This window comes from Leuresthes tenuis, unplaced genomic scaffold (assembly GCF_036924035.1).
Source record: "Leuresthes tenuis unplaced genomic scaffold, fLeuTen1.0.hap1 SCAF_2, whole genome shotgun sequence".
Lineage (NCBI taxonomy): Eukaryota > Metazoa > Chordata > Actinopteri > Atheriniformes > Atherinopsidae > Leuresthes > Leuresthes tenuis.
Genome location: NW_027325356.1, coordinates 11,499,873 through 11,523,440, shown reverse-complemented (window position 1 = coordinate 11,523,440; position 23,568 = coordinate 11,499,873). Strand labels below are relative to the sequence as shown.

The 23,568-nt window shown below is 43.5% G+C and overlaps 1 protein-coding gene across 5 annotated transcripts in view; it reads left to right on the top strand.

Moving 5' to 3' along the window:
* chd9 (chromodomain helicase DNA binding protein 9) overlaps nucleotides 1-23,568 on the top strand; it is a 64,428-nt gene that overhangs the window by 7,121 nt on the left and 33,739 nt on the right. For 2 of the 5 annotated variants that reach the window (XM_072380186.1, XM_072380185.1), the window contains exons 2-3: nucleotides 170-1,813; nucleotides 20,864-21,273. In XM_072380186.1, coding sequence (XP_072236287.1) covers nucleotides 272-1,813; nucleotides 20,864-21,273 — 1,952 coding nt within the window. In that variant the 5' untranslated portion in view covers nucleotides 170-271. Of the gene's footprint in view, nucleotides 1-169; nucleotides 1,814-6,530; nucleotides 6,617-17,684; nucleotides 18,757-20,863; nucleotides 21,274-23,568 lie in introns of those variants that run through there. The other 3 variants (XM_072380189.1, XM_072380188.1, XM_072380187.1) reach the window with 3 other exon arrangements.

Here is a 23,568-nt window from a genome sequence, read left to right as displayed (position 1 = left end):
AAAATGTTTATGTGGGGAAGTCTCAACTGAATTATTTTAATGATTTGTGGTTTGTTCGCAGACTTTTCTGATCTTCTTTATGCTAGGCTATTTCTCAGGAATATAGCTTAATTTTCTTATTGTAATGTTTGTATTTTGATCATATTTTTTTCTCTCCACTTTTTGGCAGGCACATTATCATGGACATGCTGTAGTTCTATAGACTGGCTAATTGGGAGCAGCTTGGATCCAGTGGTGCTCCCAAGGTTCTCATCACCCCCTGGCCTCTGCCATGGACTTCTTTGATGACCCCAACCTCTTTGTTGGAGGTTTGGAAGGGCTGGATGAGGATGGTTTCCCTTCAGCCCCATCGCTTGTGGATGAGCTTAACCTCAGTGCTGACTTTGAACCCCTCCAAGTGGAGGCTCTTGGACCAGGAAAGCACCAAGATATGATGCCACCAGTCTCTGCCCAGCAAGCCTTGCCCGGTTACAGCCAGCCAATGGGTCATTACATTGCCATTAAGTCACAGAATCCTATGGAGCAGGCATTTTCTGGTTCTCGGAGCACAGGTGGTGGCATGATTGCAGAGCAGCATGGCCAGTACCACAACGCCGCCATAAGCCAAGTACCTCAGTCCAATGGGCTGTTCTGTAACAGCAGCAGTCCAATGTGGGGCAACCACGACCAGAATGGAAATACGTTCCACCCCTTACCTCAACATCAGCAACAGCTTTGTCATCAGCAATTGCACAACCAGCAACTTCATGTCAGACAACATGCACAGCAGCAACATCACTCCCGTCATCATCCACAAGCGGAGCAACAGCACAGAATCCGACAGCAGCTGCAACAACAGCACAGTCATCAGCAACAGCTGTTAAACCAGCAGCAACAAATTAACACACCGACTGTTTCCCTGCAGCAGCATCGGAACTTCTCCTTTCACCAGGGGAGTCAATCCAGCAGTCAACAGCAGCTACACCATTCTCAGCAACAGGTTCAGCACCCACTAACTGTAAGAGAACCACAATTCCATTCAAGGATTCTTCCAAGCAAGGCTTATTTGGAGAATCAGAATGCTCCTCTGAGTGGGCCTTGCTTACAAACGCAACAGCAGCAGGGTAGCTACCCACTGGTTAGGAGAGGTCAAGCCTTCTCTGGATCAGGACTGGAAGACTCTAACCTGTCATTCCCCATGCATTCACCATCAGTAGTTCACTCCCTGCCCACATGCTCTGTCAGTTCTTCTGTTTACCAACCAGCTCAGTACCCTGCCTACCCTGGAGAGTCAGAAATACCCAGTCTCAGTCAGCAGTCTTTACCCTCAGCCTCTGTATCTAGGCCCACCACCACTGCACCACTCACTTCTACAGTGCCTGAGCTATCAGGGACAGCGTGCCAGTTTCAGTCCACAGCGCTTATGAGTCAGCTGCACACTAGAACAGCAGTTAGCCAGGCGGAAGAGTGTCCCTTTCGTGCCCTTCGTTGCACTGGAGAAACCCAGGGAAACTGCAAGGCATCAGAGATGTTTGGTGAATCAATGAGTTGCTATCCCAGCATCGATAGCCACCTGCCCTCTGAGCAGCCACAGAGCTGTGGGGCTATCAACACTAATGGATACCAAGTTTTGGAAGACCATATTCTGTCATCAGAGGTCCAGGATGGGGATTTGGAGGGTCTGGAAGCTCCTGACCTCTTGCCTGACCTGCTTCCCCAGTTGGAGGATGCTTTTCGACAACAGGACGAATCCAGCTGTTCATGGGTAGATTCCAGCCAGGAAAAGAGATACGAGAGCGGGAAATCAGCATCCATTGAACACGAGGATGAGAAGGTAAAGCTTTGTCTGTAACTATAATAAAGCATTCAGTTTTAAATTATCTCACTCCACTCTGAGCTTTATCCCATATTTTTTTATTTCTGAATTGTATTTGCATATAAAGCCATTGACTAATATTATATGACATTATTTATTTACTGTGATAAAAAGAATGTATACTCTTCCTTGTATATCAGAGTACAGATACTGGAAACTCATGTAATGTTTAACTATCCTTGGTAGAACATGTGCTTCCCTGCGTGGAAACCTGCAATCAGTAGTTGAGTGGGGGAAGGTGGATATTAGGCGGTACCTAGAGCAGTTTGAAAGCCTTCAGAAAATGATAATGGTCAGTCCAGCCTGGCCTGTCTATCTTCCCATTGCGCCGACAGCAGGTCAGGCCTGATTAGGCTAAGAGTGGCAGGAGTGTCTTCAGGACTTAGCTGTAAGCATACTTAGGGCTATATCAAGATATGGGTCAGGGCAAGCCAGAGGCACTTGCACACTGCCTCGCTGGAGTGTGGGGGAGGTTGCACACTGTTGTGGTTGCTGCCACAGTTTCTGTGTGTCTCTGTGCGTGAGTGCATGTGCACGTGTGAGAGAGCAAGCAGTAGGAGAAGAACTTGGTGTAGAAGAGTGGTTAGCACTTGAGAGAGGGGGAGGGGGGTTGCGAGATGGAGAGGGCGGAAGCTCATGGAAAAAGAAGGAGAGCTTAGGAAAGAAAGGGAGAGAAAGAGACAGTGAGGAAGCGCACGAGAGGGAGAATAGAAGAGGAGGGGGAGGTTGAGAGAATGCATTAGCTGGCTGTAACAGGCTTCAGGCGGTTCCTGGACCTCAGTTGGCTGGTAACTTAGCAGCATCCATGCAGCTTCCTGGTCCATGAGTGACACATGACGTGCAGAAAATACAGCAGATGTTTCACCGTTGTCTGCTCACTTAAAAAAAAGACACTGGGATTGTAACACATGGTTGTAGCTGTTTTTTTTTTTTTGATGGTGTCTTTGTTTTCAAAATATTTAATTCTGATTAATACCAAAACTAAAAGAATAAAACTTTGTCGAAGGACAACTAGGCACGAATGTGTTGAAAATGTACATTTTCAGTTCGATGCGAGCTTGTAGTTTCTTTGGCCCTTTCCAGACAAAGTAGAGCATTTTTTTTTTAACATTACTTTGCCAAATTCATCTTTTCTATATCTGTTCTCCAATTCATTGTGTAGTAAACACAAATGACCACGACTTTATATGACCAGTTGGAGCAACTAATTTCTCTACCTCTAAGCAAGGTCTTGTTAACGGCTGCAAGACCCACTATCTCCCCCCACTTCTTGAGGTAGATCTATGCCCCTGAGCCAAAACACAACAGGTGTTTTGAGTACCTTCACTATTCTCCAGCTGGCGACAACAGAACTAGTTTTCTGCCTAAACCAGAGCTCATCCCTACTGGCCATTTGCTCATCTGCAAAGGTCCTTGATTGTATTGGGGCCGTGAGCCACAGCTATATGAGCGAGCCTCTCCCTGTCTATGTCAACATCCAGTCCGGTGTTGATGCTTACAGGCTGACTGTGCCATTCATGTGCACTGATGTGTGAAGAGCCTCCTGATAGTGTGTTTGCTGAACAGGCAGGGTACAGCGGCCCACTCTTTACTCCCCCGCAGTGAATGTGACTAATGGGGGGGTTTCCAATGGTGGTAATGGTCAGCTGCAGATGTGATGAGCACCCACAGTTCAAGACTGAATAGTTCTAGGATTCCATATTATGAAGATGCGTTTTAAAAAAAAAAAAAAAAAAAAAAAGATTTTAATTGAATTTGTCAAAATGTGTTAAGATTGCCAGCTTAAATCTGGATATTTATAAACCTCTGTTTGCCTTAAGTTTACACAAAGCAGTCAAGCGAGACTGATATGGGCTGGATGCTGGTTTTTAATGTTTGAATGTGTTCATGTCAGTCAGTCGGTCTGTATTCTGTCTGGTCGACATCTCAGGCAGGAAGAATGATATTGTGCCAAACTCTGCACACTTTAAACTCGCCCGTAAAATGATTATGAAATTGAATATATGTACATGGCTCTGTGGGGTATTGCCCACAATGTTGAAAATCTGTGAACGTGATTTCCTTGTAGCGATATAAAGTTTTGGGGGTTTTAGTGAGTTTATCAGTTGCATACTTGCCATGGATTAGCCAGAAACACCATAATTTTTCATTAGTTTGATTTTTAGTGGAATTGATCATACCCATAATGCACTTGATCAGGGATCGGGGTATTTGGTGTGATTAATGTGTAGATCTGTATGTTTCATCTTGGACAGGCGGGGTTGATTGGTTTTGCAACTCTAATGAATGACAAATGAAACCGCGTTTCAGCGTGGTGTCGCTAATGTTGTTTTAATAGTTTTGAAAAATAAGTTTCCTCTGCAACTTTACCATGCAGAAACTACACAGAAAAATGCAAAAATGTTTCAATAAGGGAGTGCTATTTTTATGTTGGTCTTGTTTGTCACTGTTGGACTGGAGTGCATCCATCCCGGTGGTCCATGGTGCCCTGCGGCAGAATGATGGAGATCTTGATTGTAGTTGTTTATTTGTGTATTAAATTTCCAGGGTCAACTTGGAACATGTAGTTTTGGTTAGTTTACAGGGAGTTGGTGACATTTTTCATTCAGAACTCATCAGAGCCGCTGTGTTCGTGGCTTGGCAATAAGTTAGAAAAACTTGTTTGAATAAACTGCAAACCCTGGTTATTTTAAGACCTAAAGTTGTCACCATTATTTGATTTTTTTATTTTTATTTTTTATTTTTCACCAGGTGCTCGGAGTAACATATTTCACAAAAAAAAGACACTTGTCCTGCGTACTTATGATTTGAGCAGCGAAAACCACAACATAAAATCAGACAAACACGGCTTCTTAGTGTCAGAGGGTGGCAGTATAGGCTATACCACAACTGGTTGTAATTCAGAAGAAGAAGAGGATGTCCACACACCAACTGTAAACAAACCTTTAGAAAAAAAACCCACTGTGCTGGACCCCCACACGAGTGAGATGGAGAGACACTCCACAAGTAGCTGATAGCTTACACACAACTGCCTCCATTCTGTTTTGTGTGCAGATTTCCAGCTGACTGGGTTTTTGATGTTTGATTGTTTGAAGCACCTGTGGTAGACAGAATCCTGACGGGTGAGCCGTGCTCACTGCAGCTCAGAAGAGGGACAACAAAACAATGCAAACTTTCATAGTGACTCAAACGGATGCCATCGTGTGCATTTTGAGAGTCATCTTTGCAGTAGTTATTTACTGTGCCCCACAGCATTCTATCATCTGAGGACCATTCATGTAGTAAAACTGTCCATCGTTATGGTTTGTGTTAAACAAACAGCATTAATGGTGCGGCATGTTACGAAAGTGGCAGTGTGAAAATTCACAATCAAGCATTCAGTCAAACTCTTTTGAAAAGTTTTAGTTTTGAGTTGTTTTAGATGGAAAAACTTTGCACTCCTGGTGCCTTTCTTTTTAGCAGTGGTTGGCAAAAATCCTCTGATTCTTTGTACCAAGAGCACCTTGACCATCCTCCACTGTAAGTAAGGCACCAACTACACGTATGTACTCCAAACTACACCACTTTAAAAACACTTAAATTAAATAATGTGTAGAAGTCTTCATCAGTGGGTACGAAATGCAGCTAGGATCAGTTTACTTCATCATTGTTGTCATCATTGTTGTTGTATTTGAAGTGAATCAGATTTGATGTCACACATAAAAGCATAGACAATCCCACATGATGTCACATCAGCCTCAATGCCTTTCATCCTTTTGAGGTAAATATGCCCCCGTATTTGCCATTGTTACACCACACGAATGTGTGGTGGAGCTTTGTTGCATTAACAAATGGCTCTGTACATCTTTTTGCCCTACTGCTGCATTCTACTGTTTGTACTTTGCATCACACCAAAGGCTTCAGATGTAAGAGTGCTAGCGGCTGTTGTGCTGAACAGAATAGAAAAGAGATGGAAGTGGAAGCTGATGGACGCTGATGGATACTGATGGCTTGGGCTGCTGTAGCCGCTAGAGGCCCCCCGGCAGTGACACTGAGCAGGTGCCTCCTCGCCGCCTGTCTACATCGCTGGTTTAGATTTATTATCTGACTGGCTGCTTTCCTGTCTCTGCCTAACCTTGGCCTCTGAGTTGTGTCACCAGTAAACAACTTTAGCTATGCGTGCATGCTTGTAAGCTGGTTGGGAATTTTTTAATGTGCGACGAGGTGTCTTTTCTGCTTCCTGAATTCTCAGAGGTTTATGTAAGTCCTAGCTCATCAGCAGACCTGACTGGGCAGGCGATGCCATAATCAGCCCGGAAACTTAACACCGAGCGTCACCCCACCACCCTCATGCACCACACACATACACCCACACAGACACAAGAACATTTTGCACAGTCACACCCCTGAGAAACCTGCTGCTTCTGTAACCACATGGTGATAGGCTGTCTTAGTCACACACTTTCTCTGATCACCTCCCCCAACATCCAAACACATCCTACCCTCCCTCTCTCTCTCTCTCTCTGAAGCGCTCTGTCTGTTTCATCCGGCCTGATCGTCCTGTCTGTTTGGAGGCCTGCCAGATAAGGGCGGGGGCAGGGGATAACTAAGGGTCAGAGGTAAACAGGAAGTGAGGAGGTCTTTGCTGTTGGCGGAAGGGGAGGGCTCAGTGGAGGAGGAGAAGATGGGGGAGGAGGGGAGCAGAGAGGGAGGAGGGAGTCGTACTTGGACTGAGTGTGTCAGGAGCATGTGGGAACACTGCCAGCTTCAACTGCACAGTAGGTCTGAATTCAGAGTATGCTCCTTTCTGCTGTTTCCTTTCCTTTCTGCTCTCTTTGCCTCTTTCTTTGGAGATTAAATGGCTTTGAATTTTTTTAGGGGTGATGTGTTTTTTTTGCCCAGTGGTCAAGTGTAAAGGTGTTTTTTGTTTTCTCCTGTGTGTCTGTGACTGGAATGCGAGACTTTGCTTGTGACGTGAGGCAGCCTTCTTGAACTCGTGTTAACCTTTCACTGGCAGTGAGGGTGGTTAGTACACCACAGCACCTCAGAGCGGACAGATGCTCGGTTTGAAGAAGACAACACAAAAATCACTTATGAATGAGCTCAGTAGGGTATAAAACAGGCAAACTTGTCAACGGCGTGAGGCTGAAATGACCTCTTTGTCCTTGTGTTTATACCTGACAAAGTGGGTGAGGAGTTTTTGTTGAAGGGAGAGGCTGCCTGAGAAAACTTCCTAAATATCAAGAAAAAGAGCATTTACACGAGTATCTACTGAGTTACACTTGGTGGAGTTTCTGTCCTGTTCCAGTTCATGTTTGCCTCAACTGAATGCAGAGTACATTGACCATAGAACCAGCACAGCAACTTGCTGGTTACTGATTTGTAACTTCAGCAAACAGGTTTGTGTCTGTTTGAAGTCATTCGCTTGTTGCCATGGATGCCTCGGCAGTAAGTGGAGGCTTTGTTTGATTCTTATGTGTATTATATGACATTTAATTTTTGCTGACAGGGCAATCCGGTTGCGCAGGTCGTTGTTAACTTATACAAAGATAAAATGTACCAACTAATCTATTATTGCTGCCATTGTAGTGGGTCAGATACAGGTGCAGATAAGAATTTCATTGCCTTTGGAAAGTAAAAGAATCTTTCGGTAATGAAAGGATTGAGTAAATGATTAAGTTTTATAATTTCATCCAAAGTAGTTATGTAAATAGAAGAAAAAAACTAACAGAACACATTTAAAATACACTGAGACGTACTTTGATAATTGTTCATTTTCATCTCTATTGTGTGGACATGTCGTGTTGTCTCATAAACATTAACAGCCTACAGATTTGAATCATTAGTTAATCTATTTTAACCACACACAACACATAATATTTTACACATTATTTGATGTGAGGAATCTAAAATGTTTAATAACATCAAAACTGAAATGTTCCCTCTGAAGTTTTCACAAGATGACTTGAATTACTTTATGTGGAAAGAATTTCTGATGTTGCTCCCTCTGCTGCTTTGGGAGAGCAGAGGGCAGAAAGGTGGAATATCAGTTTAGTCAGACCAGGGAGGAAGAAGGCTGCAGAGATGCACCTAGTTCCAGAGAGAGGGTGCTTTACATGTCCCAGCATCATGTTGGCAGTAGAATGTCTCAGAAACTCCTCTGTCATGGGTTATTATTCCACCAGTTGACTGTATTATAATCAGCCTTTCAGTTGAAAATATGTTTAAATTTTTTGTTGGTAATTACTGTAATGACTTTTTTTTGTAAGTGCAAGTCCAGTGGAGGACAAACTGAATGCATTAGCATTGAGTGCATAGCATTCTACATGCAAAACACTTGCAGCATCATTAACTTGTCAAGCTTCACAAGATCCCACACTGCAACACAAAGTCGATCAATAAGTTGGTCCTCCTACAGGACAAATTCCAATTATTTATGATGTATGTGTAAATAAGTGTGCCCTTCTGTGACCCAGTAACGCTCAGTGTTGATGGGCCATAACCTCAGACAGCACTGTGGACAGGACTTTGCTTGATACTGCGTTGTTGGGATTACTGACAGAGGCCCTGTTCGCTCTTGATGCTAACATGTGTCTCGGATGCTCGGATCACAAGTGAAAAGACCCAAGTACATGTGTTCGAAGCTGGCATTGCAGTGCGAACAGAGTGACCACTCGTGACAGATCTCAGTTACCCACTCTGTCTGCAAATAAATATGTGGCCTATGTCACGTGCCCAGTGGCCGGCCGAGGGACAGACGGGACATCAGAAGGTCTGATGTTTGACATAGATGTGACATGGGAAAAATAAAAGGGACATAATTACTGTGATGTTGCAGAGCTCGGTGTCGGCGCAGCTCTGCTCACTAAAGGTGCACAAAGACAACATTTTGGTATCTCTGCAGGCTAAACTGCAGAGGTGTTCATCACCAAAACATTTAGAAGTAATGATGTTGAAATGGAATAAAAGTGGTGTTGAGCTGCATGTTGACTTCAGTTATTTGGTTTACGCATCATGGACTCCTTGAGCTAATGCGTCAGTTTCTAAGGGTTTTCAGTCTCTTCTGCAGACTGAATAGTTTAATCCTGCCTTTTAAATGCTGCAGACAAGCCCGCTGCAGTTTGTCAGTGACTCTGTTTCAGCAGAGTTTTCGCAGGTTGCGGTCGACTTAGCAAACTACATTTGTTGTAGTTAGATGTAGCATTGCATTGCATAGATAGCATTGCATGAAAATCCCAGCGTTCCTCTCTGTAATATCTTTACCTCATAAACACGTCGGAAGAGGCAGATTTGTGCCTACCGATTCCTCATCTTTAATGTGGGATTGTTGTGCCACAAGTTCGAGTGCTTGTTTCTTCTGTATAAAAAAAAAACAAAAAAAACCCACCGTATTTCTAAGGGCTGAGCAGAGCCAGAGCGACAACTGCTAACTGAACAGACAGGTGGGTGTGATGACCTGCACAGGTCTAATTGTCCTGTGTTGTTATGATTGGTTAAGATTTCCAGTCACACACGAACAAAGATACACACAGTGTGAGCACTGATAAATCTGCAAACGGGCATCTAGGTGTACTTTTTTTTACAACCCGTGTGCATCAGCGGCAAGACCAGACGACAAGCGTGTTTTCTGTGAATAATACGTCCTGACAAATTAAATGCCAGCGTTTGTTTACAAACTAAATGCACAGATTGTTAGGATCACAGCTGTCCTGACTGAGTTTCTCTGTTATTACAGTCCAACATTTTAATGTTTTATATCAGTCAAGCACTTTCAGTACGGTTGCGACATCCGTCATCAGGAAAATGCATTTCATTTGCCCGAATTATTAAATATTGTTACAGTCTGATTTTTGCTGTTTGGAGTATAATCAGGACAATAATCTGTGAAACGGTGACATTTTTTATAGAATATGTAATCTCATAATAAATGGCTCCAGAGATGATGTATTCAGCTTTGTCATCAGTTTGATCGGACCAGGTTAGAACAGCGAGATGATGGCTGAAGCTGAAATACCGTGTGGCTTATCTTTAAGCATAAAGGGCCACTTCCTGGGTCGCTCTGCTCAAAAGTCGCACGCTTACTTCTTACAACTTGAGTTGTTTTAGGTCACTGGATGGTCCTTAAATGTGGCCTAGAATGGATTTTTGTTCAGACTGTTGTGAAAATGGCCACCATAGTTTTCAAAACCACCTCTAAAAAGCATCCAGTGTTTGTTTACACCTGCATTCAGTGCTGTTGACTGATTCATTCATCCAGGACACAGGTTAACACCCAGTATAAGTCGACACCTGAGGGGTGCACTTAAATGTATTTGATTTGATCAATTTGTATTGTTCTGGTGTAACCCTGCAACTATGGGCTGGGAACTTGATGTATGGCAGCAAGGAAGGAAAAGAAACAGTTTATTGATCAAGACGAGCAAGTTGAATCTTTTGGAATGTCCCTCACAGTCCCCTCACATGAACTTGAAAATCTGTTGGTATGTCTTAAATATGTGTGTCCAACATGTCCACATTATCTATGAACTATCTATGAAGAGATCAGAAAGAAAAAGTGGGTGAAAAATCTCTGAGAATTCGGAAATGACGACGCAGACACGTCTGTTCTCATCACGATCAGTCACTTCACATCCTTCCCCGATTTGTCACGCGACTTTTTTCCAGAGGAAAACAAAGACATCGTCTCGGTTTACCAGCGGTTAATTCAACGTGGTTAACGAATTACAGGCGCAGCTAACCCTGTTGTTTACGCTTGCTCTGCGTTGTGTCATGCTTTCAGTGCCAGCACGCACATTATTTCACTGGCTTGTGACAAATGTCATGTCGAAGCGGTTATCTGTGAATGATCATGGTTCTACACTTCCAGGTGTGTTAATAAGCATTGAGATTATTCCTGCAGTGGTGCTAAAAAGCAAATCCCGACTGTCATTTTCCTTTGAAGATGAATACATATTAGTTTGTATTAACTTCTACCAATTTCAGCCAAAGTGTGTGTGTGTGGGAGGGGGTGGATTTGCTCAAACTTAAACATGTTTGCCGTTTTTAGAACAAGAAAGAAGAGAGAACCCATTTACTTCTTAAATTCTAAAATGTGTTGTTTGTCTTCCTGGAGAACCGGGAGGAATAAATCCAATAAGTTGCCTGTTCACTAAATGTCCATTTTCACATCGCTGTCATCGCTACCTGATCTGCTCTCTTACAGCCCACTTGCATACTTGTTTCAAACATTCCCTGCACCTTTTTTTCCAAATAATACATGGAAGACTGTAACACGTAGACTACTTTTGTCGTCGTCATTTGAAATGAGAGGTGAGATATGACCTCTGTTCCTGGCCTCTTCTATCCCAGCGTTGGTTTGCTCCACAGACGTTTTCCTGAGCGGGGGGTGGAAACTGGAACAGAAAAAAAGTCCTTGCCTCATCGAATCCTCACGACTGCAGGTTGACTAAGCAGTGAACCTGCAGGGTCTTGCTTGTGCACAGATATGTTATTGCCTCCCTGTGTGTTCTCCTACACAGAAGCACTGGCCCTGCGCTCCCCTCGCACCGCTTCAATAATGAAGGAGTTGTAAAGGTCTGGCAGTAAGCCCCCCTTACTGAATTCCCCTCCACTTCACCCTCCCTCTCTTCTTTCCTTCCCTCTCTCTTCCTCTGTCTGCTTCTCTCTCGTGCATCCTAAGGGACCTCCTCTCAGCGCCACTCTTCAGTTTGCACGATGTTCCCGTTAATGAACGGCATCATCCGGCTTGCTTGTTTTGCACAGTTCAGCTTCGCTTCACTGCTTGGTGTCTGACCTGCTGTGCCATCTCTGATTCAGAGAGAGGCACATCATTACTCTGAGGAAGCACCATTTTAAAGCTAGCCTTATAGAAGACAGTTCTCGGTTTTGCTTTGCAGACGTCACAGAGAGTACATGACAACCACAGGCTGTTCAACATGCAGACGCTTTCCTTTTGGGAAGATGATTCATGTAGCACCTGCAGATGAGTTGCTTCTTCCTTTTAACTCATGGGAGAAGACTCATTTAAAGATTAATTTGAAACAGGCTAGTAAAGTTTGTACTTTTGATTTCTAATGAGGAGACTCCATGTGGTGTCCAGTATGCTCCAACATGAGGGTTTTAGCAAAAATGACACATTTCTTGTCATAATGTATTTAATAGGTTCCCTTCATACTGACATTATTAGTGTTGTCACTTTTGGCTCTTCTCTCAAATTGGGTGAGTCGTTTCCCACTAATGAATCTGTTTGGTTTTCATGTCCCATTTTATTATCTGAACTCTGATATTTTCAGCAAAGCCTTCAGTGATTACATTGTTTGCATCTGCATTGACAAAAGAAGTTCCGCTCCTCTGTGTGTGAAACTGACGCGCCATCAATGATGTTTGGAGAGCTACACAGATAGTCGATGTGAAGTTTAACGTAGAATACTGAACATAGGTGAAACCTGTGTTTAGAATTGTGATTTCCTTTTGTTTTAAGGAAGTGATCCATTCAGCTATTGCTGTTGCAGAGTGTGAGCGTCAGCTATTAATCGTAAGGTGGTTGGATGGTGCTTTCATTGTGAGTCATGGTTGCTGGTGCATGCACACATTGCTAGCCCTTAAAATATCATCTTAAATCTTGCTGAGCGGCTGCCCTCTGAGCTGACACTTGAAGATGCAGGAAGGGCAGATGCCCTAGTTAGAATCGCTGCCTGCTCTCCTCAGTAATTGAGCCTGATTGACACTGAGCCAGGCCTTGGCTATTCTCTGTAAAGTGTTTTGTTGCTGTCTGTGTGTGGTCTATGTTCAGTATGAGTCCTTTCATAAAAAGGAGATTTGAATCCATCACTCATGGAGAAAAGGTTTTTGAGGGTTGCCATCCACATGGCTGATGTGCTCTAATGTCCTGGTCGGTCGCGTTATTTCAGAACCGGTGCAGACGGGCAGGCAGTGTTTAGGTTCTACCCGTTTGACTTTGCGATCAGCCATGGAAAGAAAATGATTTCAAATGGAGACCTGCTCGTCTCGGTTGAAAACAAGGTGTCACATTTAGGAAATCTCTTTGTCAGTGCTGCAGCTTGTGTATGTGAAATAACTATAATAAAGCCCCAAATGCAGGTTTTTTTTTTTTTTTAATGTCAAGTTATTGTGAAATGTTCATACCCAAACTACTTAATATTATTTTCTTATACTCTTAATAGGGCTATTTATAAAAATCTCCAAACATTTCCATTGGTCTCTTTAAGATAAGAACACCCTCACATGAAGGTGAATGTGTTTTCCTTAGATGTGTTCCAAGAGGTGAGACATCATTTCCCTTCATGTTGCATTTCTGCTCTGCCTCCTCATAGTCACCCTCTAGTGTTCAATCCTGTCCTATCAAGAGGGATTAGATCCAGCCTGCTGTACCTGTAATATTTCACATGGACCCATCTTACCTCACAGACCTTTTTGTAGGTAATAGAAATGTCAGTGTGTGCTGGGCTTGATTTAAATAAGGGAATAGGTCAATTATCCTTTTGCATAATGGTGAGTTTATAGGCTGGCTTTGTAAAAGCCGATGGATCAGTGTGGCTTGATGGTGCGGCAGGGTTGTATATCATTGCAAGGTGTAAGCACATGCGTTCAAAAATGGTGGTCTATTGTTGCATCTTCTGAGGCCCGACGAGGCCTGTCTGAGGGTCACTTTATCATCAGTCATCAGCGTGTCGACAGCTGGGGCCGTCGCCTGCACCTCTCTCTGCCTTCGTCCCTCTAATCTCAGCTGTTGGGCTTGAATTTTGTTAGTTTCTCCTTTTTTAATGTTTAACCTTGTAGATACAGCAATCAAAGTCTTTATTATAGTGACATCACACTCTCTTTTAAGCTGATTGGAAGTTGAAATAGGCTGAAGGACAATTTGTAGGTAAACCAGAGCTGCATTATGATTAAAAGGGAAAGTGATTATGTTAAGTAGCTGTCTCTTTTAAACGCCAACAGATTATTTATTTACTAATTACAAATGTAGAAAGGGCTTTACATATGAACAAAGTCAAACATTTCTTGTTACTGAACAGCTCTTCGTGAAGAATGAGGTCTCCTGTTAAATTGATCTTTATCATTTTTGTGAAGCAACTTTCACATACCGCTCAAATTATATTTGTTCTCCTGTTTGGGGGAGGGCTGAAAATATCAGAGTTCAGATAAGGATATCGTATAAAACATTGATATCCTTAATTCCATGCAATAAAATGTAGTATATGTAAGGAATAAATAGTATAGAAAGCTTTATGCTTCAGTATAGTCCTAGATTTATACAGGTTTGCTATATTAAATTACTTCACATGTTGTTTTGTTTCTCAGTAAACCTGAAAAATGTGCACGTCTTGTTTTGAGTTGATTATTAACTTGAGTTATTATTGCTGCTGAGAAACTGCCCAACTTCACTGAGATACTCTGAACAGCTGGACAGCTTGTGTGGGAAAGTGGATGAGGTACCTTCTCATCCTCCTCCAACACTTCTGATCTGACATTTAAGCACCAGCCTGTCGTGAATTATACACTTTTTTTTTTTTTTTTTGGTCTCGTTAGCTTGCAACCATCCTGTCACAGCTCACAAAGCCAGACTACAGTAATAATGCCCAGTTATGCTTTCAGTAGCTTCCCTAGAGGGAAGCACTCTCGGCCCAGCTCCTCCTACTCTGCTGTATTTAATTGGTTTAGGAAGCATTGCTATGTATTTTCTCCTCTTATTTATCATCAGTACTCCTGCCTCACTCTCCAGTCTGGCTTGCAAACTGACCTTAAACCGTGGGCCTAATTAGCTGGATTTAGGCACCTTAGCGGTGCTATGTACTCATCAGTAGGTGTAATATTTGTTGATGGGTGTGATATTTGTTGGTTTATTTTTGTGAGAAACCCCAAAGACAAAGTCTATTTCTGATCATTTGTGGTCATCAACAGCACTTAGAAACTTGGTGTGAAAAGGAAGGCATTGGTCAAATCAAAGTTTGTGGTGGACGCGGTAAAGGTTTGTTTAGTGCGCATGTTTTCATATCATCTGTTATAGGGTTAGCTGAGACGAGCTTTTTGTTTCAGTTCTGAGATGAACCCAAGAAACATCAGAATTTATATTTTCATTTGATTCAAATTCTTACCAAAATGCTTTTGAATGCTCTTTTGAATCATTGGTTCGTTTGTTTGTCTTAACGTGTTGCAACTTCCTCTTAAGTGTAAGATGACACCATCAATCAGTTTTGAACCAATGAAGGACACTTGTTTCTGCTCTTTAGAGGAACAAGATGTTGACCTATTGATTTGATGAGTTATGAACATCAGCGTCATCGCTATAGTAGATAATGGTACATCAGTTTTCCACGGATCTCGCTGTTAGAAACACCGTGTACCATTATTTTCCAGTTGGATAAGGATTTAATTTCTGTGTAGCTGTTGGCTCCGAAGCACTGGTGGGTGCTGGCCATCTTCAGCTTCACTAAGAGCATTGCTTGCTTTCACCTCTCATTTCCTTAATGGTGAGTTATTTGAGAGGCTCACTATGGTACAGGTAAAAAAATGAGAGCAGCGCCTTGCTATTACAGAGTCTTTGATGAGGAAGTAATGAAGTGTTCAGACCCAGACACCTGTGCCTCTGCAGCCACCCTACCTCTGTGCGTGCATTCTTTTTCTTTTTTTTTTTTTCAGCTCACTTCCTTTCACCAGCACTGCTTCTCCCCTCCCCTTCCTCTGCTCCCCTCCCCTCCCCTCCTCTTCCTCTCCACTCCCCTCCCTTATCTGTCCTGAAAGGAAGCCACTCCCCTTCATACAGAGCTGCCAGGCTTGTTTGCATATTAACTGTCTAGTTGCCAGGGATTTGTGGCATCGTGCCATTTGACCGTTGAAGCACAGAGTATGTTATTGACTGTTACTCTCTTTTTCTCTTTCTTTTTCTTCTTGTTTTGCTAAAAACAGCCTTAATAATTCCAGGCACATGTGGTAACTAAGTTAGTGTTTTACCTTACCAGAGGTCTGTCACCTCCTGTTCATTTTACCCATCTAGGAGTGTGCTGGCTGTTTTAATGGTTTGTTTTTCTACATTAGGAGATAAATAATGATGTGTTGAACATGTGAGAGGCTGCAGAATTATTTACACCATGTGACAAGGTGCTATTGGGAGACAAATGTTGTTTCTTTAAAAATAGCCAGGTGCCTTTTATTACTTAAAGCCCATTTGCACTGTGCTTGTGTGTGGAGTTGACTCAATCCCTGGTATTGTATCCTGGTGGCCATTATCTGACAATAAATTTGTTTGGTTTGGAGAGGGCACTGCCGCCCAGCTCCTGGCATGTGGTCTGCTTTAAAGTCCAAACTCCAAGGCCTGGCTTGGCAGGTTGATCCAATGCCTGTTGCCGCTGCTGCTCACTCTTGGAAAGAACAGACACTGCTATGCACACCAGGCAGCCATCTCTAGCTCCGTAGGAGATATAAAGCCGTAAGATGTAAGACAACACAAACCACGGAGCGGTAATGAGTCAGCCTCCAGTGTCATTTCCAGACCAACTCCCCTCAACACCACCTCAGCACTTGCAGACGGATTTTGAATTTTGAATATCTTCATAAGTTGCAATGCAAAGGCATATTGTGCTGTACCCGACACGTGCTCACCCACATATTTCACACCATATTTGAATAAACTCACAGCAACAGTGAGTCTGGCCATGGTCTTGGTTTAAGTTACAAAAGATAACATCGCAGGGAACATACATGGCCTATGAAAAGATGATGTCTGGCAGTTGGACTGTTCATGAAAGCACAGGAGGAATATTTCATCCATCCATCCTTTTTCTATACCCGCTTATTCCGTCGGACGGGTTGCGGGGGGGCTGGAGCCTATCCCAGCGGTCATAGGGCGAAAGGCGGGGTGGAACATTTCATATTTATCCATATTCTACAGTTGCCAGTGAAATTATTCAACCCCCGTTGCTTTGGATTCCCCATACAATGGGGGTTGGATGATATTGTGGGCGACTGTAGATGATGACTTAATGGGTATGTGTCTGTTGTGCTGCATTCACCAAACTCCTTAAATCATCAGCTGTGTGGTCAGACTGATGAGTCAGGATGTGCATTGTGTGTAAAAATGAGCTGATGTTTTGGATTGTATGTGTTAATCGCTCGTCCCAAGAAAATATGACTTTTACAGATGTGTAAAGGTCAAAGGACCCTTTTTATTTTGGAAGTGTGTTAGATCAGGGCAGCATTTGTGGGACATGGGGTCAAGAATAAACCTCTTAATAAGCTGAGCTAGGCAGCTGACAAATATCAGTGCATACAAGGTGTTGGATTGGAAGGTTTACTGATTAGAAAAAACACTGCTGGGGAGTCTGTTAGTAACGCAGGCCTGACCCAATAGTGCTGAGTACTGTACCTGGCATCAAGCCAGCTGCGTCTCTGAATTATTCCCAGTAACATGTGCCAGCCGGAGCACATGGCCCCTGCATTGTGGTGTCAGGAGTTCCCTGAAAGGCCTTCTCGTGCTCCAAGTTTTTCTCTGGCTCAGAGCAGGGGCTGTATCCTTGGACACGTCTCAGCTTCCCTTCTTGGGTCTTTTTTTCTCCAGTGTAGCATGTTGACCCAACCTTGACCGGGTAAAAGTGCTTATCTCATCAGGCTTTGGTTGGGGAGTCTTGTGATATTCTGCTGTGTTAATTTCTTCAATTTCTTCTGCTATTTGTTTTGTTTTTTATCGGTAATATGTTTTAAGCCTTTGGGAACCAAAGTGTATCTCTGTGTTCATCCAGCTCTTTTGGATGATCTGTGACTATAGCGGCACATCGCTGGAAGCAGCCAACACCAGTACAGAGAAAAGCTACGATTCTGACAATCTGTGGCGTGGGAGAAATCCAGTACTTTGGGGGTTAAGTTGTGAAAGTTAATGTAATAACTGCTAGCACCATCTGCTGGCCTACTTCCTTACAAAGAGAGAGAGAGAGCGAGTGGGTGAGCGAGAGAGCGAGAGAAAAACGAGCCTGGGTTTTAACGACATCTCTAATATTCATGCTGATGCATTTTGCTGCTTTGTGCTTTCATTTTCCACCGCTCTGGCTGCCAGAGTCTCGAGCTCACCATACACGCCCTGGCCAGGCAGAGTGGAGGGCAACGAGGGAGAACCAGGAAAGACATAAGAGGGGGAAAAAGGAGGAAAAAACAATCAGCCAAACAGGAGAGAAAAATAACACAATTCTTTTTCTGGAATAAGAGGAGTCACCTACCTTATCCTGGTTGCTGAAGAAGGTAAGGGAAGGCACAAAAAGAAAGACGACGGGGCAGAAAGAAGAAGAAATAAGAGGGCTGAAGGAGGCACTGAGAGCGCACACGAGGCAGGCGGAAAGAGGAATCAATGAGGGGGGAGGAGAGTGGAGGCTGGGGAAGGCAACTCCGACACACAGGCACAGAGAGAGAGTGAGGTTGGAGCCGGACGACAGCAAAGCGGCGCGCAGCAGCGGAATGACAGCTTCCTGGACTGCCACGCACCTCCTCTACCGCCAACAGCGCTGCTCCCTCATCACCCTGTGAAGAGACAAACGAGGTGGGGAAGAGAGAAAGAGAGAGAGCGCGAGCTCCCATGCGCTCCTCTTGAGCCCTGCCCGCTGGGGGAGGAGGAGACGAAACAGTTCCAGCACTCTCGCTCCTGCCTGAGGAGGAGAAGAGCTGACCGGGAAGGAGGAGGGGAGGCAAACGAGGAGAGAGGGAGGGGAGGGGGGGACACCACGGCTCAAGGAAGAGTAAGAGAAACCGACTTTGGGAAAGGGAAGATTGTTTGAAAGAGAGGAGCGTTTGTGAGCAACAGAGAGGGGGGAAAAAACGGCGAAAGGGCAAGGCTTTTGTTAGCCGGTTGGAGAGGGGGAGTAAAGAGGAAGGAAAAAAAAAACACCATGTCTACAGTGAAGAGGCCAAGAGGAAGGGTAAGTGAGCTGCTCTCAGAGGTGGGAGGGACGAGGGGGGGAGGAGGGGCCCGGCAGGAACTGAACAACCTCCTCTGCTACTGGTTCATGCTGCACTGCCGCCATCTTGAACTCATTGCTGTTTTTTTTTTTTCATCTCCTTCATACTCATTTGCTCTGCTGTGCGACACCTTATCAAGACACTTTAGATTTCTTTTATTTCCCCACCCCCACTTTCTTTCGGTGTCATACATCACTTTTCCATTCTGCTGTTAAAATGTGCTTAAAGCTGTGCTGCTCTGTAGTTTATGTACACTGAGTGTGTGTGTGTGTGTGTGTGTCCTCCATGAGTTGAACCCCTCAGTAATCAGCGAGTTGACTACATGTGGAAACAGAGGGTGGGAATGAGGGAAAGGTGTCCAGCCCAAATGGAGCTTACTCTACCTTTTCATCGGCTGTAATGGTCCCCGTCGTTTTCATGGGCCTGCGTGCTTAGAGATTGAAATCACTGCAGTGCTGGCAGGCTGTAATTTCAGTTATTTATAGATGTATTACACAGCTGCAGTGCTCGCCGTTTTGGTGCATTTTATCTTTTCTCTCTCCCTCTCTCTGTCCTCTCCGATAGAAGCCCTGTTTTCATGTTTTTTTTTCTAACTCCCTCCCTCATGTATGTTCCTGTTCCTCTGCCCTTGTGCATTACTTTCAACTCCTCCCTTTTTACCATTAAGTTGAATGAGAACATTCCAGCATGATCCAGTAAATTTCTTCCTAATAGCCTCAGCAGTGTTGCACACGTGAAAATCATAATGCAGCTCTTGTGTGTATGTGTGTGTGTGTGTCACCCCCCCCCCCCCCCCCCCACACACACACACACTTCCTTCCAAATGAATTGGTTGTTATTCAATCCCTCCCCACCTCCCCACTTTGTCTGTGAGGTTCAAGCTAATTCTCTTTATTTAGCTAGCAGTATGGGATGGGGGGGGGACTAAAAAAAACAAAAACAGCCGCGCCTGGGCCGTGTAGACATACGCAACACATTTTTAGATTAGGTCATCCATTTATGGGTTCCCTTCAAGGCCCACAACAAGGCGCCTGTGTTTGGCATAACTGCAGTCACGCCATCTATTATTCACATATTATCATGTATCGGGCAGCCTGGATTATTTATGTCTGCAAGCCACACTGTAACCTGCTACAATGGCCGAGTGTTTTACTCTACCTTTTGATAAGCGTACACAACCCAAGAGGAATTCCACGAATATCACACTTTTCATGTCACATGGTGTCCACCGGATTTGTTGGAATTCTTAAAGGAAGCACCAGCTTTTCTCAAACTTAATTTCCACTCGTAGAGTAAGATAGGGTTCTGAGGGTTGAAGTGAGTAATGGGCTTAGTGAAAAGGGTCCACCCCCCACCCACAGCATCAGAGATGGGAAGAGCAACAAGCTCTGGTGTCTTACACAGGAATTGGAGGGTTTCGTCTCTTTGAATGAGTGATACTTTCATCCGTCCCATCACTGCATTGTTGATTGTAAACTCAAAAGGAGTATCCTAAGCCCTTGTTTCATATTCACGTTCAGCTTCTCATGCAGTAAATGGCATTTAAAAAGTGATGGCAAAATTATTTGTGAAGAAAATGGAGATTTGTTTACTCACCAATTAGCAGAACTGCTTGACTGTAATGGACGCACGTTCATAACCACTATAAACGACCTTGGTGTTTATGCTTCATGACTTCTTGTTCTGACTTTATTATTAATGTGTTATAAAACACAAATCTTTTTTTTTTCTAAATAAAGAAAGGTGTACAGGCACATTTTATGTCAAACATCATGAGAAATTAGATCACGTTGTACTTTTGTCTGTTTAGAGATGCATATTAATAAGGTTCACCCTGTTTTGTCAGCAAATGTGTTAAAACAACTACTCAGGCAGCATTAGAGTTGTCATATTGCTAGACTTTCATTTTAAAGTTCTTGGTGTCACGAGGCTGTTCTGTTACTGTGGTTTCAAATCTTTCAAAGGCCCATTTTTCCCCATGGCTGTAGTATTTATGAAATGCCACTTATGCAAGTTTCATAATTCTAAGTATATATTTTCTTTCCTCTTTTATTTATTTTTTTTTAGCCTCGAAAGAATGCCAATGGTCCCGGTAGCCAGGTGCAGGTCCTCAGTCCCCCAGTGAAGAGCAGCTCATCATCCTCCTCCTCTTCGTCTTCGTCTTCATCCTCATCCAGCTCCTCATCGGAGAAGAGGGTGCCGCGGAGGACGCATCATCAGATGGAGTCGGCCCTGCTTGACAAACAGGAGAAGGCCAATAGGATAATATCAGAGGCTATTGCTAAGGCCCGGCAGCGTGGGGAGAAGAACATCCCGCGGGTTATGAGCCCAGAAAGCTTCCCCAGTTCTTCAGCTCAGTACAAGACACACCGTGAGCGGGAGCACAAGGGAAACGGCAAGGCCCGGCTGAAAGAGAAGGCCTGCCGGAAGGCCTGCATCGTACCCTCCTCCAAGTCCAAGCAGAAGGCTAAGATCGGGTATGTAGAGGTTATTGCTGTTCTGTAAACCATTGCAATGCACAGTTTGTAGAAAAATGAAAATCCAGTCAGTAGAGCTGTGATCTTCTCTCTGTTAATTCAGCACATGTCTGAATCACTGTAGCATTTCATGTGCTCTGAGCATGTGACGTGTGCCACCAGCTGACTTCCTGTTACTGTACGACCATACTTTTGGGAAAGGCCTGCAGATAATTGTTTGAACTGATCATTTTCTAATTATTAATTGTCTCCGTTGAGCAGTTTTTACAAAAGATCAATGTGTAGCTTAACTATTTGATGAACACAAAGTACACTTAAGACGATATACAGTTGGCAAGGGTTTTTGAAAGCAACCAAATGTTTGGTAGGTTGGCAGTAGTGCTTACCTGCTTGTGTACCATTTTATTTTCCTGGTATATTTTGTCTAGTGTACATTTGGTTTCTGTGGCTGCCAAGATGGAAGGTCAAAGTTCAACATTTTCTGCACTCCATGATGTCAATCATCAGCATAGATATGGGAGGAGCAAACAAAGACTCCATTTACATGTGAGCCAACGCTGCCTAGTACATTCAGGATAGTAGTGCTGATGTATAGATATTGTAATCTGCCTCCCATCCCCCTCTCTTTAACTGCTTTAAGCAAGTGTGCAGCTATAAGCCACACCCAGCATAAGCTATTAAAATATTAGCTGCTGCAGAGAAAAAGAGACAAAGGAGAAGGGGAATGTTTTTATGTAGTAAATGTGAGATTGAACTGCTGGGGAGAAAAAAATGTGTTACTGTGAAAGCAGCGCATAAAAGGCTTGTACTCTTTGGACCTAGTGTGAGAGAGACTGACAGCGGTCAACAGTCTGGCTGGCAGCTGCGTTGATTGATAATTAGATGAGCTTGGTGGAGGGGAGAAAAGCTGTAGCATATAATGGATTTTTCTTGTTATGTGGGTTTGCGTGTATGTGATAATTGAAATGGTGAGATGATGGCGGCATCAGTCATGGTGATACGGCCCTCTGTAGTTGGAGTCCGTTGCCTGGTGGAACTCGCAGCACTTTCGGTGTGTCCGTTCTTTGATTAATTGAAAGACTGTTTGTCCTCTAAAACCAGCTTTGTTTTGATCATTATAGTAATGTTGCGATTGATAATTTTACTTACGTACAAGCGACAACACTTAAGATCAGGAAGCGTCACAGATCTTTTTCCTGATTACATTGCATTCATGGAGTTACAGTTGATGAAGCCATCAGCATTTAATCAGTTGTAATCTAAGATTTGTTAGGCTTGAAGGACAGCGAAAACAATCTATTATTTAAATGGGTCATAGATAAGAGTCTCTGTTGTAACAAGGTGATTAACTGTATAACCTTAGTGACCATACTTGGCCTACATGTGAAGAAAATATCAGTTCTAGCTGTGGGCAGCAGAACCGCCTTATGGAGCCTTAAAATGTCTCGCTCAGAAAATTCTGTAGTTCATAAGCTTCAAACATATTTTACAGATTTTGGTTTTGAACAAACCCTGTTTAATTCACCTTAGTAATGCATAGTAAAGACTCCAGGAAGCATTTGAACCTGTGACAATGTGGATTGAACAGTGTACACACTTGGGCCTTAAAATTCTGTACGTTTTTGTTTTCCTCTCATGAGAAAATGAAGAAATGGTAAGTAAAGTTATGTCAAGTCCAGATGTATGTAGAAAGTGATGATTTTCATTTCAGCTTCTGTATTAACAGATCAGAGCATCCTCACTGGCACGTCTCAGCAATGGCTCAAGCTGTACTGCAGCCATAAGACGTCCATAGTTTTGCTGTTGTGCCTATTTCCCACATATGAGGGAAGTGTCAGGGAAGCGTTCCCCAGCAAACTACACATATCAACCTTATATCAACAACAGTACACCTTTTCCTGTAGTTTCGGTATGTAGGCAACTGTTGGGACACATTCAAGATGCAGCTTACCTGTTAAGATGATGATTGATGATGATAAGGTATTATTTTCAGTTTTATTTCAGCAGTTGCATGTTACTGCTCTCAAGTTACAGCTGGGCAAGTTTTTTTTTTTTTCTTCACATTTTTCAAGTCAAAGAAACAATGGATTCCAGAAAAGTCATTAATTTCGAGTCGTTACGGGACTGTTTGGAACAACTCTTCAGGCGGTAAATGTCCCGCAGTTCAGCAAAGCCCGCGGCACCTGCACGCTATGCTGCTGATGTGAACCAAGCCTAACGAATATAAACTTCACTCTTGTTTACCACGTTAGAAGAAAAAATAAATGTGGAAGAGCGGAATGCCAAGTGCAACCA